The sequence below is a fragment of the Plectropomus leopardus genome, chromosome 18 (genome assembly GCF_008729295.1).
Source record: "Plectropomus leopardus isolate mb chromosome 18, YSFRI_Pleo_2.0, whole genome shotgun sequence".
Lineage (NCBI taxonomy): Eukaryota > Metazoa > Chordata > Actinopteri > Perciformes > Serranidae > Plectropomus > Plectropomus leopardus.
In genome coordinates, this window is record NC_056480.1 from 1210490 (window position 1) to 1231596 (window position 21107).

At 37.5% G+C, this 21107-nt stretch overlaps 1 protein-coding gene across 1 annotated transcript; it reads left to right on the forward strand.

Annotated features, from left to right (window-relative positions):
• Nucleotides 1–1747: 1747 nt before the first annotated feature.
• Nucleotides 1748–8776, forward strand: slc39a7 (solute carrier family 39 member 7). Its single transcript, XM_042506069.1, has 8 exons — nt 1748–1876; nt 3124–3635; nt 4467–4635; nt 5015–5095; nt 5671–5805; nt 5964–6074; nt 7740–7936; nt 8229–8776. Exons 2-8 carry the CDS (start codon nt 3132–3134, stop codon nt 8481–8483), a joined length of 1452 nt encoding a protein of 483 aa, XP_042362003.1. The 5' UTR covers nt 1748–1876; nt 3124–3131; the 3' UTR covers nt 8484–8776.
• The last annotated feature ends 12331 nt before the right edge of the window (nt 8777–21107 follow it).

Here is a 21107-nt window from a genome sequence, read left to right on the forward strand (position 1 = left end):
CAGCTGTGTCTCAATCCAGGGACTGCAGCCTTTGAAGGCACAATATTTCTGAGCAATGGCATGATAATGGAAATATTCTACAACTGCAATTTTCAGCAGGAGCGGGCATTCTCCCCTGTTGGAGAAAGTAGGATTTAAGGGCATTTTAAGGATTTTGGGACGTTTCTCGGATTTCAAAATATTTCTTGGATTTTAGGACATTAGGGGTTTGACTAGGACCTCTGTCAGAAGGTGCAGGGGGTCCTTGGCAATTTCCTTTCTTTTTTTTTTAAACAAGCTCAATATTTTTGATGCTGTTTTACGCAGATTTGGCACTTCATGTATACTATACAAATACAATTCCCACCTTGAATCACATTATTTATTTTTATAGCCCACATTCTCTAACATGGCCCCCAGTTCAGAGGAGCAGACATTCATCCCACAGCCAACCACTAATTCATCACATGTAGGCCTAACTGAAAACGATCTTCAAGGTGATACCACAATCATCATCATCATCGTAGATCATCAGACAGATTATTGACAATTAATTAATAGCCATCACATTTAAACAGACTTTTCAAATTGCTGCACTATTCAGGACAAAAAGAAAAAGATCGTGACACAAAGGGCTAATTCCTTGGCTTAATTGCATTTTGTTTGAAATCCCTCCAGATCCTCCTCGTGAACTGTATCTGAAATTATAAATGGAACTTTTTTTTTCCTGCTTATGTGGCTAATTTTCTGATGACTGAAAAATATTTCTCCTGCAGCCTAAGTGGAGGATTGTTGTTGCATCTCAACTAATGGTGACAAACGGTTCAAAGGATTTGTTCAGTTTCTGGGCGGGAAATGCAACACATCTACACACATGCTGCACAACAGCAGGTGTAACTCGCTTTTATGCTATTTTGATTTAATTTCACCGAGCCAGAGGGAAAAGATGGATGAGAGTAGGGTTGTCACCCATTCAATACATCCTGAAATCCCAAAAAGGTAAAAAAAAAAAATAAAAAAAAAATGTCTTGAAATCCGAGCAATGTCCTAAAATCCTGGAAATGTCCTAAAGTCCTATAAACACCCCAAATCCTAGAAATGCCCCAAAATCCTAGAAACGAGTTAAAATCCTGCAGCAACTGGCCTCTGAACTCCTGCAATCTTGCAAAATTGCCCCCCATGCATAGCAAGATGTTTATCCTTACCAAACAAATATAACTAGTGAAATAAAAAAGTTCACTATTTCCAAATGAAATGTTGGCCCAGTAAAGTAAAAGTATAAAGTAGCATTATATGGAAATACTAAAATAAAGTATTAATACCTAAAAAATTGTATGTCATCTAATTTGGCTACTGTACTTAAACATTCCACCACTGCAAATACGTTTATGCAAAATATTTTTATTATCTGTAGCAAAAGCTGAGAGCCCATTTTACCTCTGACACTTGTAACCAGGCTGCACACGTTTATCACATATATGCTTTATAACAGACAAACGGACATACATCCTGTTCTGACTCCTGCAGCCTGAAGTGACGATTCAAATACTACAAGCATCTCGCGATATTTCCACTGAACACTCATCTGCTTTATTAACATTTTTAAATCAAATTTTTTTTTAAATTTTTGTGTTTTATAAATATTGTAAAATACGACGACGTCCTATTATAATATAGTCTCATTATAAATAAAACATAATTTCCATCTAAGCGATGACGAGGGGAGCACAGCGGGAGGAACGTTCTCGCGAGACTTGGTTGAGTTAACTTGAGTAAATGCCACGTCTTACCAGCAGCATCAACGCAGGGACAAATATCATCAGTTTACCAAAACACGCTGCATTCAGGACAGAGAGAAACCAGCGGCGCAGCAGGCACTGATATCGGACACTATCCGGTGAGAATAATTACTCTGTTACTTCATTGTGTGTCAGTTTCGGGACGTTGATCCCGCTGCAGCAACACGTTAGCAGTTTGGTTGCTAGCTAACGTTAGCCGGGTGGTTAAAGCTCGGAGGATTTCTGTGTACAAGTTTCGGAAACCGGCGATCAAAGGCCATTGATTGATGAGCGGTGCTCCTGCTGTTTACCGTGAGATTAAAGCTAACACCTCTTCAGAGTTGAGAGATTATCGGCTTTGCATCCACGTCCGATATTTGAATCCGCCAGCAAATAAACACAAGCTCAAAACAAAGCTAACTAAGAGGGATGATTGTTGAGTTAGCTTCAGTTAGCTCAGTCTGCACCTCTGGTCTGCAGCTGCAGGAAAAACTGAACACACTGTGCAGTTTTACAACAGTGTTACATGACAGTGTTTATTAAAAGTCCATTTTGAGGTACTCCACTCGTGCATTTCCATTTAATGCTGCTTTATACTCATGGGCTATATTTTGAAAGCTAATATTTTAATTTTAACCAAATCTATAACAGCTGTAGTTACTTTTATAGATTCAGATGAATAGTGCAAAAATACAAATCAATAAGAAGACAAGATAATTTAAAAACAAACAAGGAAATGACCTGTAAAAGCACCTTAAATAATGAAAATACTAATATTAGTTATAGTGATGATTCTCAAAAATTAAAAAAAATGTAATTTTTCTAACTGACAGTATTTGGCATTTTGCAGATTATCTGTACCAGTGTTTTATTTTAATGATCGCCAATAAAACTAATTACTTGCAAAAGTGTCAGCATGGGAGGAACTTTTACTGTGAATGAAAATAGCTCCCTGAGGTTTTACCTTCCTTTTTAATTTAAATTTTCACTTGACTTTATTTTTAATGCATCTTCATTTTGAGTTGTTGCAGTGACAAATTCATAATATTTATACCTGTGTTGCAATATAACAAAGTACATTTACTCGTACTGTAGTTAAGTACAAATTTGAGGTTCTTGTAAATAAACAAATGTTTTGTAACAACAAAGACAAACAGATGGTTCCTCTTTATTTTAACTTAAACTTGCTGTGAATTGACAGTGATAAAAACATGAAGCTAATGGTTAATTTGCACGTCCAAAATAATGTTTAAGGCTACATAAATAGTTTCTCTCAGTCATCTGGAAGAGTATATTAGAGTTTAAGTTTAACCATCTTACAGCCTTTATTAATTCTGTGTCTTCTTCACTGTTCTCTTCGTCAAAGGGGAAAATATGGGCTGTTTACGGCTGCTGGCACTGACACTGGCCACATCTGCGGTACTCCTGCTAGCCTCCCATTCAGCCGCCGCTCATAGCCATTCCCACGGCGACCATGGACACGCCCATTCCCACGGCCACCATCACCACGGCCACCATCACCATCACGGCCACTCCCACGGAGCACACGATGACCACGAGGAAGTGAGGATGTTCCACGGAGCAAGCAAGTGGAGCGCCGAGGCCAACCTCCCTCTGCATGGAGAGGAGGAGCACCACGGACACGCACACGATCACGGACACGCACACGATCACGGACACGCACACGATCACGGACATGCACACGATCACGGACATGCACACGATCACGGACACGCACACTCACATGATCACGGACATCAGGAGGATGTCGTGCGAGTGCACAAGGAGGACAGTGGACACGGACACTCACATGGAGGAGACAGGGTGAAGAGGGAGGCAGGAGGAGAGAAGAGGGACATAGTGGAGCTCTGGACACAGGTGTGGTCATGGGTCAGACTGGGAACAATGGGTTGCCTTAAAAAAGTTTTAAAATGTCTTAAAAAAATTTTTTTTTTAAATTTCATTTGCTAGAAATGTTTGATCTATTTTAGTGAATTGGCTTGATTTCTTTCAAAATGTGAAGAGAGCAATAAGTAACTTGGGGAAAAAATACATACAAAAATAGAAAGAAATTAGGAAAAAGTCGCAAAAGATTAACTAAAAATTTCCAGCAAAAAAGAGGGAGGGAAAAAGGTTAATAATATATTTTTTTTAAAAAGGAAATTACCAGAAAAAAACCTGCTTAAAATTAATAATAATCAAAAAAGATAATTAGATATACAGTTTTTGGAGATTTTTTTTCTAGTTTTTATGAAAATAATTTCCTAAATCTACAAAATCTTGGAGTTTGTGGGACGTTTTTTTCCAAGTTGCTCGTTGCCTTTTTCACATCTTTGCAAAGAAGAAATTAGACCAATTCTTTTTGTGTTTAAAGGTTTAAATATTTGTGAAAGATTAACAAGAACAACAAGAAAATTGATGTTGATCCAGGTTTCAAAAGGTTAATTAATCCTTCTTTTAATTTCTTTTTGTCAAAATGAGTGAAGCTTTTCCCACATGAAAGCAGACGTTTCTGATGTTACAAATCTTTAAACCCATCACTTTTACTTCATACTCTCCCCTTTATGACAAAATACACATTAACACGGGGCAACACTTGTACTGCTTAACTTTAAATTTTCCCTGCAATGATTGAAAAAGAAAAAGATGGTTTGCATAGAAATGTGGCTGAAAAAGATCCCTAAAATGTTCCTGTTTCCCTGTCTGCAGGCCATCGGAGCGACGCTGCTGATCAGCGCTGCTCCGTTCCTCATCCTGTTTCTGATCCCAGTTCAGTCCAACAGCGACCAGCATCAGAACCTGCTCAAGGTGCTGCTCAGCTTCGCCTCCGGTGGTCTGCTGGGTGACGCCTTCCTCCACCTCATACCGCACGCTCTGGGTAGGTAATTGACCCATAGATGCCTCTTTCTTCTCTCCATCCATGTAGGCTAACTTGAAATAGCTTGTTTAGGTAGATTTGTAAAGTCAAATATTTAAATTTTTGCCCGCTTCTTTAACTTACAAAAAGTCTACAACAGAGAAAATAGTCCCGTCTTGATTAAAAGCTGTATTTCCATCCTTATGCTTTAATGGCGGATAATCTACTCCATACACAATGAGCAATGAAACATTTCTGCAAACTTTATACGAAACAAAAAATATATTCATTGACCTGCTGACGACAAACAAATGTGCATTAAAAGCACAGACACAGTAGCAGGATCTTCAGTTTTGTCTGGGTTTAATATCTGCTTCTTGGTTGTTTTTGTCGTGCACAGAGCCGCACTCTCACCACGGAGAGGGAGACCATGGACACTCGCACGCAAGTGGAGAGTCACATGACCACGGTCACTCCCACGGTACGCAGCGACATCTTTCTCTTTCAGTTTATGTGTCATCAGTTGTTGCTTTTGTTATCTCAGAGGTGCAAAAATAACACATAAACAACTTCAAGCTCGACGCTGTAATGAGCACAGTACCAGAAACTTAGTAGTCGATACCAGTGGCAGTGAAACTTTACGATTCTAGACATCCAATTTGGTAAAAAACAAGACAATAAGTTCTGTTTTCTTGAACATACACTGAGGGTTTCCCATTTATTTTTGCAGTGTCACCACAACTAAATCATCCGTCACCACAAATAGATTTTCAGAGCTGGACTGGGTGTTAGAAGCTTTATTCGAATACGGGTTATTTATGGCACTTGGGGCGGAGACGGCGAAGCGGAACTTCAGGCGCATTGAAAGTGAGACCTAACGGTTCGTTCTGCTGCATCTAAAAGTTAACTTTCACCCCCAAACTGCTGCTTCTGGCATGTGTTTGGTGTCAAAGTGACAGTTAGTCATGAGCAGAAGTAACGGGTGTGAAATCAGTAGATGTGTCAAACTCTTTTCATGTATCCCAGTTTGACGCTCTCCGCTCTCTGCCTGCTCAGGAGCCGCCCACGCTCACATGATGTCGGTGGGTCTGTGGGTTCTCGGCGGGATCATCGCCTTCCTGGTTGTAGAGAAGTTTGTGCGTGCGCTGAAGGGAGGCCACGGACACGGACATTCCCACGGGCACTCGCACGGTACGCCGCTGCAAACTGAATGATTTTTTTTATGGTTACACATAAAATATTGATCTACTGAACAAAAGTATGCTCATTCTTAATTTGATGATTTTATTTTGTATATGTGACGGCTGATCTGGTCTGAGGCTCCACTGAACTTGATTTGACATTTTCAGATGCTCCCAAAGAAAAGGACAGTGATGGAGAGGAAGAAAAGGAGAAGAAGAAAGAGGAGAAAGGAAGCACAGATGAGAAGGAGCCAAAGAAAAAGGAGACAAAGGGCACAGGTGAACATCAGAGAGTTTTAAAGATTTACCGCCAAACAAAGTAGATGAACCCAACAGCTCCATCCGATGGAAATTTACTCAGCTGCACTGTGAAGGCGACAGGAGATATCGACAATTTAAACTCAAACATGTGACAGTAAAACATGATATTTACTAACCTTAGTGTTTGTTGTTTTTTAGAAAAGCGGAGTTTTTCTTTATGGTAAGATTAACTGTGACACAAAAAAATCCCAAAATACTTACCTGGGTTATTTTGATTATTGAAGAGAGAAGGTGGGAGGAGACATTTACACCTCAGAATATGGTGAGCTGCTATTTAAAGATATGAAGGTTAAAAACAGCTTTGTGTTAAAAATCAAACTAAAGTTTAAGAAGAGTTTTGAGACATCCAGCTGTGCTTTTCAGCAAATGTAATTTTACTTCAGAAGTTAGGCATCAAAAAAATTTTTTTTTTTTTTCAGTTTTGAAACTCAGATATTGTTGCTAATATTAATGAATATTATACTCTGGATACTCCAAAAGTAACAATATATTGTTTTGGTTATACTGTGCTATGTTGATTTATTTTATGATATAAATTATTAATATCATAAATAGAAATTAAATTTTTGGTTGCCTGTTAGAAAAATAAAATCGATTGCTTTTTCAGCCCATTTTGCTGTAATAAAAAATGACTGAAGTAAGATGAACAGACTTAAAAAGATAGAACAGATGTTGACGGTTTTCCTTTGGGGACATGACTTGCAGTTGAAAAAAAATAATAAATTGGCAAAACATGTTATCATAATACTAAGCATTCCGTTAAAATATTTACTATCAAAGTTAAATTGTATCATCACTGAAGTATCGTGATAATATCGTATCGTGGGGCCTCTTGTGATTCTCAGCCCTGATGATAACGTGTTACATAGTTTTATTGTGTAAATGTCGACATGACAGAATCTGCTCTTTATTTAAATGTTTTTTCAGAACAAATCAATACCTGAATGGCTGGACCGTGTCCAAAATCTCTCAAATAGAGACAAAATCATAATGCTTAATATATACCAATATTTGCCTTCATTTTTGAGTGTAAAATGTACAACTGAATGAAAAAAAGGTAACATGGTGTCTGAAATCTAAATTTAAACTCACTCAGGGATGGCACATGGAGGGTTAATTGTTTAAAGATTTGTTTGGTGAATTAGGGAGCGGTTTTGGTCTCAGCCCAAGTCGAAGCTTTCGACAGCTGCCAACTGGCCTCGTTTACTTTAATAAAGACATCATCATTAGTGACTCACCATTAGCTTTTGCTGATCACGTTTTTAATTTGCCTGAAGGGTTGAAAGTTAAAATATTGCTGAAATGTGTTTGTCTCTTGACCTCATTTCAGTCACGTTTATGCAGGTATGTGCTGAACGAGTCATTTCAAGTTCAGAACAATGTGGCCTCAATCTGAAAGAAGTGGCTCATCTTTAACCCCAGCAATGCTCCGTCAGCCTGTCTGATAGATATATATATACATATATATATATATATATACATACATATTATATATATATATATATATATATATATATATATATATATATATATATATATGTGTACATACGGTACAGCAGGTTTAAAACAGCGTGTTTATACACTCTTTAAGCCCCTAACCTCTTTTATTCTTCACTCACACAGACATCAAGGTGTCGGGTTACCTGAACCTGGCAGCCGACTTCACACATAATTTTACCGACGGCCTGGCAATCGGAGCGTCATTCCTGGTGGGTCCAGCTGTCGGCGCGGTAACCACCCTCACCATCCTGCTGCACGAGGTCCCACACGAGATCGGAGACTTTGCCATCCTCGTCCAGTCTGGCTGCACCAAAAGAAAGGTAGCCGATTACTCACGTGGAGTCTCATGATAGACAGAAAGGGCGTTTTTTACCAGTTTTTAAGTTGGTAAAAAATATAAAAGTCATGTTCACATCTGGGGAGTTGGGCTGCGAATACATCCAGATTGATGCCCATCCCTATTAACTACAGATTTTAAATCCAAAAAGCCTTAAGCTAAGGCTTTTTGGATTGGATTTTAATTGAAGTTTATCTATTTATTTATTTACTGTTAATTTATATATGTTAGTATGCATTTTAGTCTTACTGACCTTCAGATTTTTTTCCCATCAGGCCATGTGTCTACAGCTGCTGACGGCCCTGGGAGCTCTGGCCGGCACAGCTTGCTCTCTATTGGCTGAGGGCGTGGGCACCGCGGCGACCGCCTGGATCCTGCCGTTCACGGCCGGCGGCTTCGTTTACATCGCCACCGTCACCGTGCTCCCAGAACTGCTGGCGGGCCGATCCAGTTTCGGCCAGTCCCTGATGGAGATCTTGGCACTCCTGTTCGGAGTCAGCATGATGGTTCTGATCGCAGAGTACGAGTGAGACGCAGCGGCGTGGACGCGCAGAGAAAAGGTCAAAAACGGTTGAAAAAAAAAAATGCTGGTTTTAAGTAGAGTCCAAGTGGATTGTTATTTGTCGGGGCTGCGTTTTCCTTTTTTTAATACTGATTCTGTTTTGGGACGAACACCACGTGCTGATGGATGATTTTTGTTGTGTTGTGTTTGTTTTAGCAGTTCACGGTCACATCCCTGATTTGTGTTAGTGTTTCTTTTTCGGCTCCTTCTTCGCGGGAGAGACTGAGAGCTGGAAATGAGCGACCTGATGGAAACGCTTTATTTTGAGAGTGTTTGTAGCCTGAGGGCCTCCATCTGGACAGGAGGGGAAATCTTTCTGTCCGCCCGTCCCAGAATTCCCTCGCCGCTTTCACTACACGGATCACCCAGCTGCACTTTCACTACTGCGAAAACTGACGGCCAGTTTCCTCCAAAAAAAGTGGCCACAACGCCAATCAGTGGTCTGTCTCCGTTATTCTCACTACAGTGAGCCGCTCAGTTACTCGAGTTTAATGTCTGTTTCATTTGGAGATATTGAATGTTCATATTTTTTACATTCCAACAAAATAAAAGTAAATGTCGTGGCTTCTGCAGACGTGCTCAAATGGCATCATGTAAACTGTCAAATCATTAAAACCTTCATGAAAGGAAAAGCTGTTTTAACCTTTAACACTCCCACACAATCTGTTTCCAAACTGACGGATGATAACAGACGGTGAAAATACTGACACCTGTGATCAACATCCCCAATAAAGGCTCATCACTTCCAAAGATTACAATCCGGCAATTTCTCTTACGTACACTTAACATGTGCTGTGCCGTGACAGAGAGAGTGTAAATGGTTAAATTTTACATGTAAGGCAGGGACACTCAACCTGCTTTATTTAGGGGCCACTTTTGCAAAATGACAGGAGGCCAGGGGCCAGTTGCAGCAGCCCACGTTACTAGGATTTGAGGACATTTCTTGAATTTAAGGACAATTCCCAGATTTTAGGGCATTTCTAGGATTTTGTGATGTTTCTAGATTTCAGGACATGTCAAGGATTTTAGGACGTTTCCAGGATTGGGGACGGTTTGGGGATTTCAGGACATGTCAAGGATTTTAGGACGTTTCCAGGATTGGGGACAGTTTGGGGATTTCAGGACATTTCAAGGATTTAGGATGTTTTCAGGATTTAAGGACATTTTTTCAGATTTTAGGACTTTCTGGGATTCTAGGATGTTTTTTAGGATTTCAGGACATTTTTAGGATTTTAGATTGTTTCCAGGATTTCAGGACATGTCTCTGATTTGAGGAGATTTTTTTGAAGAATTTTAGGACATTTGTAGGATTTAGTACTGGATGTGTTTAGGATTTTGGGGCTACTCTCTGATTTCGGGACATTTTCAGGATCTTAGGGCATTTCCCAGATTTAGGACATTTCTAGGGTATTAGGACATTAGGGGCTCAGCAAGGAACTCTGTCTGGGGGTTTGGGAATCCTCCACTGGCACTTTTTGTTGATAAACCAGCTGTGTTTGGATGCTGTTGTATGCGCTGTGGCACCGTGTGCATACTAAAAGTACAAAAACAATTCCCAGTGTTTATCACTTTATTTATATTGTGAATTAGAAAATGGTTTGGGGGCCAACCGGGACCCTATCAGGAGCCGAATTTTGCTGTGAGTATCACTAATGGATGGTATTCGTGTTAAGATAATTTCATCCGGTATAACCGGGCTGACCACAAGAGGGAGCGAGAGGTTTTGCACTTTGTGTTTTCTTTTTACGGCCTCGGCAGTTCCAGTGAAGGATGCATGACTGGGTCGCATTAACATTTCACCTTAACATTTCATGAGCGTCACACCCACGCTGACATGTGATGAGTGATGTTGTTCCGCTACCGTCAACTTTAACTGCACACTTTCAATTTTTTTTCTTTTTAAGTATTGAACTGAAAAATCAGTGTTGGAATCTCTATTTCTATGTCTCCAATGAATCATTTTTCATATTTTTCTTTTTCTAAGAATAGCAGGTGCTGCACAGATTATAAAGTCTTTTGAGAAAACTTTGTGATTTTGGACCATTTGAATGAAACAGACTTAAAAAAATTATTTAAAATATGAAAATATTTTCAATGATTAAAATGGACTTATGTGTTGTAGTCAACCCTCGGAAACCTGAAGCAGCATCAGTTTTTCTGTGCTGCTTTCAGGCATCTTTGACAACCTCTGAGACCTGAGCAAACTGATACGATTTTTTCAAAAACATTGGAAAAATGCAAGGGCCAACTTGGTAAGAAATTTTATGAAGACATCATAAGGTTTTTATAGTTTTATCACGATTAACTGAACATTTTACTTCAATTATGATTAATGAAGGATTATTGCTCTTTTTGGGGGATTTTTTTTTTGCCCTCATAGTTCCAGCATTTTATATAAATGAAAAGCTCCACCTTAAACAAACTGAAGGTAAGTTTAAGCACGTTGTGCTGATAATAGGCCAACCTCTCCTGACTGCAGGACTCTGACTTCAACTTCTGTGCTATTAATCATTTTAGTCAGGAATTAAAAACTTTTGAGTCGACCTACTTCTCCTATAGCTGCCAACAGCCTGCCAACATTCCCAGTTAGAGAAAGGCTGAAAATAAGCTCATGTGCTTGTGGCCCCGGGCCCCCAAAACATTACATCTGCCCCTGGTAATAATAATGAGAGCTCAGCGCGAGCGGCTGGATGAGACACAGGGCGATGCGTCCTGGTGTTTCTAAATAATTCATCCAAAGTCTGATTAAAGCTGAAACTAACACAAAGTCGTCTGCAGACTTCTAAAGACGTCACTTTCCCACCAAGCCAGTGATATCTATTTGCAACCTTCCTTCATAAAGGATGATTTATATATGTTAAAATAAATGTTCAAGGCAACATTTAAGACTTTCTGTGCATGCAGAAGGCTTATTTCTTCCAGATTTTCCTCACAATTTTCAGTTTCAGAGAGCACTTGCACCCTTGCTGAGAGTTCATCCCGCTGACAGGTGTGGAGCGTCAAGATGCTGATTAGCTGCATGATTGCTACGCATGCAGGTGTGCCTCAGGACGGGCAATAAAAGGCCGCTCTGAATGAACAGTTTGAGCACCAAACACAATGACTCACATGGTGCAAGATTCAAGTTATCGGTCATTAGCATGCGCACTGCAGGAAAGTCCTTCAGAGCTGTTAGCCGTGACCTGAATATTGATGTTGCTTCTGTCTATATCACACACTGACAGGGGGGACTTCAGTTCAAGAGAAGAAGGCAATGAGCAGTCTTAGAAGAAATTAACCTTTTTTTTTCTTTTTAAGTATGAGAAAGTATAAAAAAAAAAAAGAAAACTTGCACAAAAAAGGAAAGTTAAAAAAAGAAAAAAGAAAATGACTTGGAAAAAGGAGCTTAAAAGAATTAATTACCTGGAAAAGTAAATGTATAAATATTTGTAAATGTAAACTTTGAATTACACTTTTTAAACATTTTTGTTGTTTTTTTCTACAAATTTCTTGCGATTTGCAGAACATTTCTGTTTTTGAAAGAATGAAAGCCACTCGCAAATGTTTAAAATTTCTGAAAATAGTCTAAAAACAGCACAAAAAAGTGATGTTGCAGGTTCAAAGGGTTAAATAGTTGGCAGTTGAACAGTTGAAGATGTTTTCTGAAAGTCATGGATAAAAATGTAATGGTGGTGTTGGTATAAATGACTCAAAGAGTTAATTTTATATGAAATGTATGTATGTCTATTTAAAAAAAGCACTTACATGATTGAAATATGAAGCTACAATTGATGAAAAAACAGTTAAAGTCAATTTCAGATAAAATGGTTGAAAAAGCTAAATGTAAAGATTTAACTGATTGAAATATATGGTTGAACTTCAGTTAAAGATAAAAGCCATTGTGTTAGAGCAAATTATTATAATTTTTAAGCACTTTTTTCAGGTCATGTCCATGTTTTATTTTTTTCGTTTAAACTTTTTTGCATAAAAAAAAAAAAAAGTACGCCAATATGCCCGAGTTATGAGTGGTTCAGTAAACACACTTGACACATGACGCCCGATGTTTTTAAAGCGTCATGTCGGAGAGCTTTTCCAAAGAATATCAGACAAAAAAAAAAAAAGAAGTTGGAAAATTTCTCAGCCTCCAGTTTGGGACCCGCTGGTGTTGAGAAGACGGAGCAGACAGGTGTTTCAAACGTTAATCATAACTCAAATTATGTTCGTTTCGTATACTAAAGTGACAGGTGGCAGCTTTACAGTCAGGAACATGAAACAGAAAGACACACAGTACAGGTACTCGGGTAGGATGTACTGCACAGTGTGTCTATAATGTGTTTTATTTCCTTGTATGTTTGCAGGGGATGCATGTGTTCAGTCGCTCCACCCTCTGCTTTATCAAAAACTGAAGCGTGCAGCAACATGTTTTTGTGATGATGGAAATTAAGCTTGTTTGTAGCACACCTTTCTCTCCTTCCTTCTCTGGTAGCTCACTTGTCAAAAGTTTTTGTTTTTATAGACAAAAGAAATGATGGTCACTCCTCTATACTTCCCCAGAAGAGCGATACGTGCATGTGATTGTCATCGTGACTCTCAGCAGTGATTATATCCCACTGGGGTTATTTCTTAATCCCATTATTTTATTCAGTTTATATCCTCATTCTAAAACCAGCCAGCAGTTAAAGTTAAAGTTAAAACAAACTTACCTGACATGATCTTTCACACTAAAGTAAATAAAAAACGTACAAAGTAGGACCAAGGGTGGGGTATTTAAACAGATAAAAAAGTGTATCCAAGAAGGTCAGATCTCATGCAGTGTGTTAACCCTTGCATTGTTATTCAGCACGTCTGAAATCTGCACGAAAAATCTGCTCTTCAAAATCAAGCTTTTAAAAAATATATTATACATTACTATGATTTTTCTTCTTTCATTAAGTTCATTTTTTTAACCAGCATCAGTCCTCATCATAAATATCAAACATTCTTTAATTTTAGGAATTTTGACCCTATCAATGCCAGGTTTTATTCGTGAGGCAACTATATTTGAAAACAGCTTGGATTTCTTTCAAAAACATGCCAAGAAATGGCCCAAACATTAGCAGGAAATGAATAAAAACTTACGCGAGAATTAGAAAAAATTAACAAAATCAAACAAAGACACACAAAAAAGGGTAAAAAACCTGACAAAAAAGACCATTAGCTAAGTGCTAAAAGAAATGTAAATGGTTTTGTTTTTTTTTTGTTTTTTAAAGGAATTATAAATATAGCTTTCAGGACATTTTTCCCTCATTTAAAAAAAAAAATCTAATAATCCGTCGCAACTAATTTCAGATCATCGCCTTTTACTTTTTTTTTTTTTTTTTTTTTGCAGTTTGTGGGACATTTCTTGTAAAGTTGCTCCTTATGTTTTTCCCATGTTTTTGAAAGAAATCAAGCCATTTTGTTCAAGTTTTATAGGTTTTAATGCTGTTGAAAAACTGTGGATCAAGGTGTTAGGTGTTATTTCATGTGCTTTATTTCCTTGTTTGAGGACACGTGCTGAGGTTTTGATAGGGTGGAGTAACTGAAGTGTGTTTGTGATGAGCGTGATGAACCAAAATTAGGCTTTTGTGTGCCACACCTTCGACTTCTTCCTTCTGTAGAAGCCCACTTGTCAAAGCGGAAGGTGCTTTCTGTCAGAGACTGATAAGCATCTGTAGTCACTCCTCTGTATTTATCCCGAAACAGTTTAAATGAATGTGTGTCATCAAAGTGACCTATGGAAAAACAATAAAAGGTGCTGTGACTCTCAGTAGAGGCATGATCAGTTACGTGTTTCTCCAATTCTTCAGAGTACTGACGCTTTTATTTGCTCCAGTTATTTTAGCGCAGCTTATTTCCTTATTAAAGACAGCCAGCAGAAGAGTATGTAAATGTAAATGCATCTTAGAGAATAAAGCACACATAATAAATCATTTTAAAAAATATATCTTTTAATACAATTTTACAGCTATATTTAACAAAAAACATGTACAAATACATCAAGGAAACAAGAACACAAACAAACATAAATAAAAACATAAATTATAATAATCATAAATAATAATCATAATATTGATACATGAATATATACAAATATTGATATTTATTAAAATGGGGAAAAAATGAAACGGACAGAAACAAAAAAAACGAACAAACATAAGTAATTCACATCATGTCTCACTGAGGTTTTGCTGAATACGTTTTTGCAGTATTCTTAAAATCTGACAGAAAAGTGTTGAGATGAAATAAGGCAAAAACAGATACAAAGATGGTTGTTTATGGATAACAAATTTCCCCATTAGAAAGTATTAATTGTTACTTGTATCATCATGATAATAAGTTATATCTTTATATTTTTAAATGATGAGTGATATTACAGTTATTGAAAACATGAGAACTTAAATTAAACCAAATATCAATTATTATTTTACACTGACAGAAAAAATGGATTAAAGTTTCACCGTCCAAAGAAAGAACACGTTTTCAACATCTCCCAAGATTTTGAAATGAACCTCTTTGACTTTGTCAGAAATACAAAATTCATGAGGTAAACCATGTTTTCTTAGTTTTTTTTTTTTGTTTTTTTTTTTGCCTTGTAAATGTGAGCTCCGCTGTGTTCAGGTGTGACAAGTGAGAGCAAGAAAACACGATACCAGGAAGCTAAAATCAAAGCAGCTGAATTAAATCCAGACATCAATCATTTTATCACCTGAACAACCTTCTGTGACGAGACAAAAAGTGAAGAAAAAAACCTGTTACACATCTGACAGACAATGTGTGGCATGCAGATCGAATTACACACGTGCTCTAAGTTTTACCAAAAGACAATTAGTATCAAAATTGTCACGTACACACAGAATATAATTAAACCTGTGAAGCAGAGAGCAGAGAGTGGATGTTTCTCCATGCAGATTGTTCCCTTGCAACTACAAGCAGTTCATGAACGTGCTCAACCCTTTAACACCTGGATCGACATCAGTTTTCCAGTGCCACATTCAGAGGCCTTTCACTAGCATTTAAACATCCGAAACCCAAAAATAGAGCAACTTAGCAAGAAATGTCCTGCAAGTCAAAAATGAGGGAGAAATACAGCAGGCTGTAAGCATGTTTATTTTTGCTAAAAATTGGGGCATTTTTCATACAGGGGATTTGCTTGGTTTTGGAGCCACCCTCGAGTGGCCATTAGAGGAACTGCAGCTTTTGGTGCTTCCGCATTGGCCTCATTTCTCGGGCTCAGAGGTTGCGGCTTGTTTGCAAATTAGGGCTTTGATTTGATCAACTAGTTATTTTAATGACTACACATTTTGCACTGTACTTATTGTTACGTTATATTTGTAGTTATTAAGGAGTTCATGGTCTGGGGAGAAGCTGCAGCGGGTAAAAGTTACGTGAAAGTAATGCTAAGCACCACTAAAATGTCTGTAGGCTGTAAATTGTGTTAATAGACTGGATAATAATCAGCCCAGTTGTCAGAAGAAAATCTTGGCATTGTATATTTCTGTAAACCATGGATGCATTACATTTGTACATTTCCTACATATCATATCAAGGTTTCTGAAGAGACATAGTGTATGAGCTGACTTTGTAAACTCCAGATGTGCAGGAAAAGGGATGGCATGTGACCTGTGCTTTCAGAAATTCAAGTGTTTCCGTTTCTTTTATAAAAACCCATCAATGTGTTTCAGCGGGTGATAGTGTTGCGAAATCTGTTGTTTTTGCCAAGAAATCACAGCATTTAAAAAAAAATGCCCTTTACCTTATATATTCACCTTAAAAATCTTACATAAACTTTTGATTTGACCTGAAGTTACCAAATAAATCAAATAAGCTTTATTCAGAATCATCGTGTGAGGAAACTTGCTGTTGCTGGGAAGAGAGTCAGATGTTGCTCCAGTACATCTTACCTCAGCTGACATACGAGGGCACTGGGTTTGTGCCATAAAAACCCAGCCCGTTCTCATCAAATACCACAACTTTAGCAGTGATTTCAGCATAACATCCCGATGCCAAAAGCCACCTTTCGTGTCCACACGATACGCTGCTGGACGGCAGCTGGACAGAACCAGTCCTGACGTTATTATACACTGCCTGACAGCTGGACAGCACTTGCTGGGGCAACATGATACGTGAATGTGTGTGTCAGCTGAGAGCGTAGCCAGACGGAGCGTGTCACGTCCATATGATACGCCGCTGGACTGCGTCAGGTTGAAACGGTAATGATGTAAAACAGAATTACGAAGGTCTTTTCAGAGCGGGCAGGAGGGGCAGCAGATGGGTCCAACAAACCACATCTTTTAATTGGAGTCCGGCTTCCATCTGAATGTTTTATTTTCTATCTTACTTTATCATGTGCTTGTTTTGCCTAAACATCCATTCCACCATGTGGCTTTGTTGACGTCACGGTAGCGGCATCCCATAACGTCAACAACAGACACAGAGGGATACCCAGAGTGTAACATGAAGACGTAAAAGTGTCACTGCTAAGTTGCAATAAGTGACGAGTTGGGATGAGAACAACATAGAGAGGCAAAACCGGGTATTTTACGCCAAGGTATAATTATTTCTAAACATTTCCTCAAATGATGCATGAGCCTAACTGCACATTTACCATGGCATCGTTGACACACAAAGAAATGTAAAGTTTCAACATATGTGCAAGATAATAATGTACAAAGTGACTTTCCTTAGATTTGTATAGACACACAATGCCAATATGTATTCCAATGATTGGGTTGCAATAATTCAACACTAAAAAATGGTATTTCTGTGCAAAGTTTGTCAAGACATCTTAGAAATGTCAAATTTTCAAGTTGGAAAGATTGTTTACTGGTTCTGTCTTTATTCATACAGTTTCCAGTTGAGAAGCAGACTGGAAAAGTTGAAAGTAACATCATATTTAGTAGAGGTGTCCATGTGTGTCCTCCATTAAAATAAATAAATAAATAAATCTTCACTCAAAAGAAAAATAAACTCAACTGATGGAAACATCAATGAGATCATCAGTAACTCAGAGAGGATAAACAAACTGGTTAGATTGTGGTTATTTGGGGTTTAATTTTAGGTAAAGTAATCAAAGGTTTACAGTAGAAACTAATATTGGTAAGTTATAAATAAATAATATATAATTGACAAAGTGTTGCTCAGACATTTCACACGTCCCTCCCATTTAAGGTTATTACCTCCTACACATATTCACACTGATGATGCATCACTAGGTATATCCTCGCACAGAGGATGAGTCAGGACGTAACAGGTATTTGTGTCCCCCAGTGGACAATTATGAGTGACTGTCATACAAGTGTCATAACTGTACTTACACACAGTTTCACAGTTTGTCATGAGGTTTAACCGCCTGGACATAAAGAGAAACCGAAGAATGTCAGAGCTGAGTTTCATAAAACCAGCTGAGAGAGTAACTTAAAGACCTATCTTTTTGATCTGTATTTTTATTGTTAATTTGGAGTTACTTTACAGTTGGAATTTTAAGTCTTTATTATAATTTTTTTACTTTATCATTCTTTCCGTTACTGAAGGTAGTTCTCATCTCTCTGATGTTTGTTCTCATGATCGTTTTCTTCATTAGTGTGGTAATTATGAGTTATTAAGTTATACTCATTAAATTATACAAAAGGGGGCTTTCTCGCCATGATTGACAGCTGTGCCAGCCAGTCAGTGCACTCACATTCAATGGAGCGGCTTGTGATTGGTCAGACAGGTGAACTCCCAGTTCACTTACGAAAGGAAACTTAAGAAAACAGTTCAGTAACGTTCAAACATCATTTGAAGGATGTAAATGCACCATTCAGCGGATCGTAATAAATTATGAGGCAGACATCATTAGAATACTGTCTGTCTCGTAATTCATGGTGAGAGTGAAATATCACTGTTCTACATCGTTTATAATGCCTTATTGAGTATATAGCTGAATACATTACATTTCGTCTTTCAAATTAGCTGAATAGACATAGCTTCTTGGAGACATGGCAGCACTAAAAGTGTTAAAAAACACATTGCAATCCTCGAACGAAAGCCAGATCTGCAAACACAGAATGATGGAGTGAAAAGTCATTTATCGAATAGTTTGAAATAAATCACATTGTTTAAAAAAATCCTGTTAGTGACATGAAATGTGCAGCAAGTTCTAAAAACAAAATGACAAAATAAAGACTGCATCCTCAGAAAACCTGAGCAAATGAAGAAAACGTCTTCCAAACATTGACCAGACATATATACAAGTGCTGCTGTCGTCAAAATACTGCAAATAAAAACAGCACAAGAACATTAGAGTTTTCAGGAGACACTACTGAGATAAACATGTTGGTCAATAAAAGGCTAACTTTGGTGTAACCAGTATTGACATCCGGTCCATGGGTGTTGGCTCCAGAAGGAACCAGGAACAAAAGCAAAACAAAAACAAACGGTTGATGTTGGGGAAACTTTGTGGTGGGTGAATAATGTGACTAAAGCTGGAGACACTTCCTTTGACTTCTTCGTGTAAAAAAACTGTTGGTAAGAATTGGCGCCCTCACATTTACACCGCGATAGCTTCGCACCTACGTCTAATTATTCTTTATGAGGCAGAATAAACAGATGACCATCGACCCTCAGCTTCTTTTAAAAAAAGACATCATGCCTCATCTGCTTCTGCCAGGCAAGAGTCGCAGTTCCCACAGCCACAAGAGCTCCTTCATTTTCGATTATTTTTAGTCATTTTAGACATTTAAACAAACCGTTGAGTGGGCAGACAGCAATGATCAAGTGCTTTTATTTATTATTATTTTGTGTAAATTTTTACTTAAAAAAACATCCAACAACTTATGCCTTTTTTTTTTATTACCTTATACCACTGAGAGGAGATGCACTGAAATTTCATTGTACATTTTTGCAGTGACAGTAAAGTATACAATTCATTTCCATTCAATTCAATTCTATAAGACAGATGTATTATGTAGCATCTGTAGTTCCATAAGAGCCTATTCTACATTAAAGTAATAAAACAAAAAAACAACCTGCTTGTTACAGTTTCCTTTTTATGGCAAGTGCAAATAAAAAGTACACAAACTATTAGGCAATAGCACTTTTATAATAAACAAATAATAAGGTGAATGTGTGACCTATATAAACAGACTCAGCCTGTAATACCACAGGCTGGAAATACAAAATGCAACATGAAAATGAGGAATAATTAATCACATAACAAAAAAAGGTGTGTGTAGTGTTATTTTAAAAACTGAAAGCAACCCATGACTCATTAAAACAGCAACTTACAGAGTTATTAAGCAGTTTTGTTGCAGTTTCTTTTCCTTGTATAAATTAGGCGTGACTTCCAAGATACTTGGAGTATTTACAAAACCCTCAAGTATGAGCCGAGACTTGAAATGTGTCTTAAAATGACGGGTCATTAAAGTGTTATTCACAACTTCACAACACAAAAGCTTCAACAAAAGAGACTGATGCTTAAGCAGTGAAATAGTTTTACTTTTTTATTTAAATAAGTGATAAATTAACTTTGTATTGACTTTATTCGATTTTTTTCACTTCCTGATGCCTCTGTCTGACAGCTGTGGTATTGCTTGCGTAAATGGGGCGATATTTTCCATTAGCCCTGGTATTTCCTTATGCTTTATGTAAGATAATCTTAATGGCAGTGATTTTTTAAAATTTTTTTCAATCTGGGTCTGCATGTCAGCAAATCAGATTACTAGATCACACCTGTGATCTGTAACTGCACAGAAGAGAAACATATTTTATCACAATTAAAAATGTTTTCAAGGCACAGTCTATGACACAAATGAGAACAAAAGGGACGATTTTCAGTCGTCTTATGTCTTATTACTGTGTAATATTCAGTTGCTGTTTTCTTGAGATAAAATGTGTTTTTTTGAAGTCCTGTTTCCTGCAGTCTTCTGTATTTGGGTTCACCTGCTCTGTTCTGCTGTGTTTTATCCCGTTTTTTCTTTTGTAAAGCACTTTGTAAACATGTTCGGGAATTGCTACAATAGATAAAGTATATCATTATATGATTTAGTTCAAAGCACCACTAAGTCGCTGTAAACGTGTAGTCTTAAAATTCAAAAACCAATTCAAAAAAAAAAAAAAATACTATTGTGCAAAGATTGCGTAACCTTTTGAAATCTGGATCAACATCAGTTTTCTTGTGCTGCTTTCAGGCGTCTTTCACACGTATTTAAACCTTTGAACCCTGAACAATGTTTGATTTATTTCAAAAACCTAAGGGGAAAAAAGGCAATGAGCCTCTTGACAGTAAATGTCCCACAAATTGCACAAATTTAGTAGATTAAAAAAATCATTTAAAAAAAAAAATCAAGTAAAAAAAAAAGGAAAATAAACACTTATATTTCTAATTATCATTAAGATGACATAATAATTATTACCCTTATGCACGTTTTTTTCAAGTAATTAACTTGTTTTGTGTTTTTTTTTTATTGTTATTTTCCCATTGTTTTGTTGTTATTTCTCACTAATTGGGGTTTATATCCTCCTATGTGACTCATTGCTTTCCTCCCATGTTTTTGTGGTTTTGAAAGAAATCATTCAGAAATCAGAAATGTCCCCATTTTTCAAAGGGTTAATG

What these genes read in the sequence shown, in the direction of transcription:
- slc39a7 (XM_042506069.1), top strand. Translation starts at nt 3,132, where the DNA reads ATGGGCTGTTTACGGCTGCTGGCACTGACACTGGCCACATCTGCGGTA. An exon ending in TAGTGGAGCTCTGGACACAG is followed by an intron (nt 3,636 to 4,466) that starts GTGTGGTCATGG and finishes CCCTGTCTGCAG; the next exon opens with GCCATCGGAGCGACGCTGCT. An exon ending in AAAGGAGACAAAGGGCACAG is followed by an intron (nt 6,075 to 7,739) that starts GTGAACATCAGA and finishes TCACTCACACAG; the next exon opens with ACATCAAGGTGTCGGGTTAC.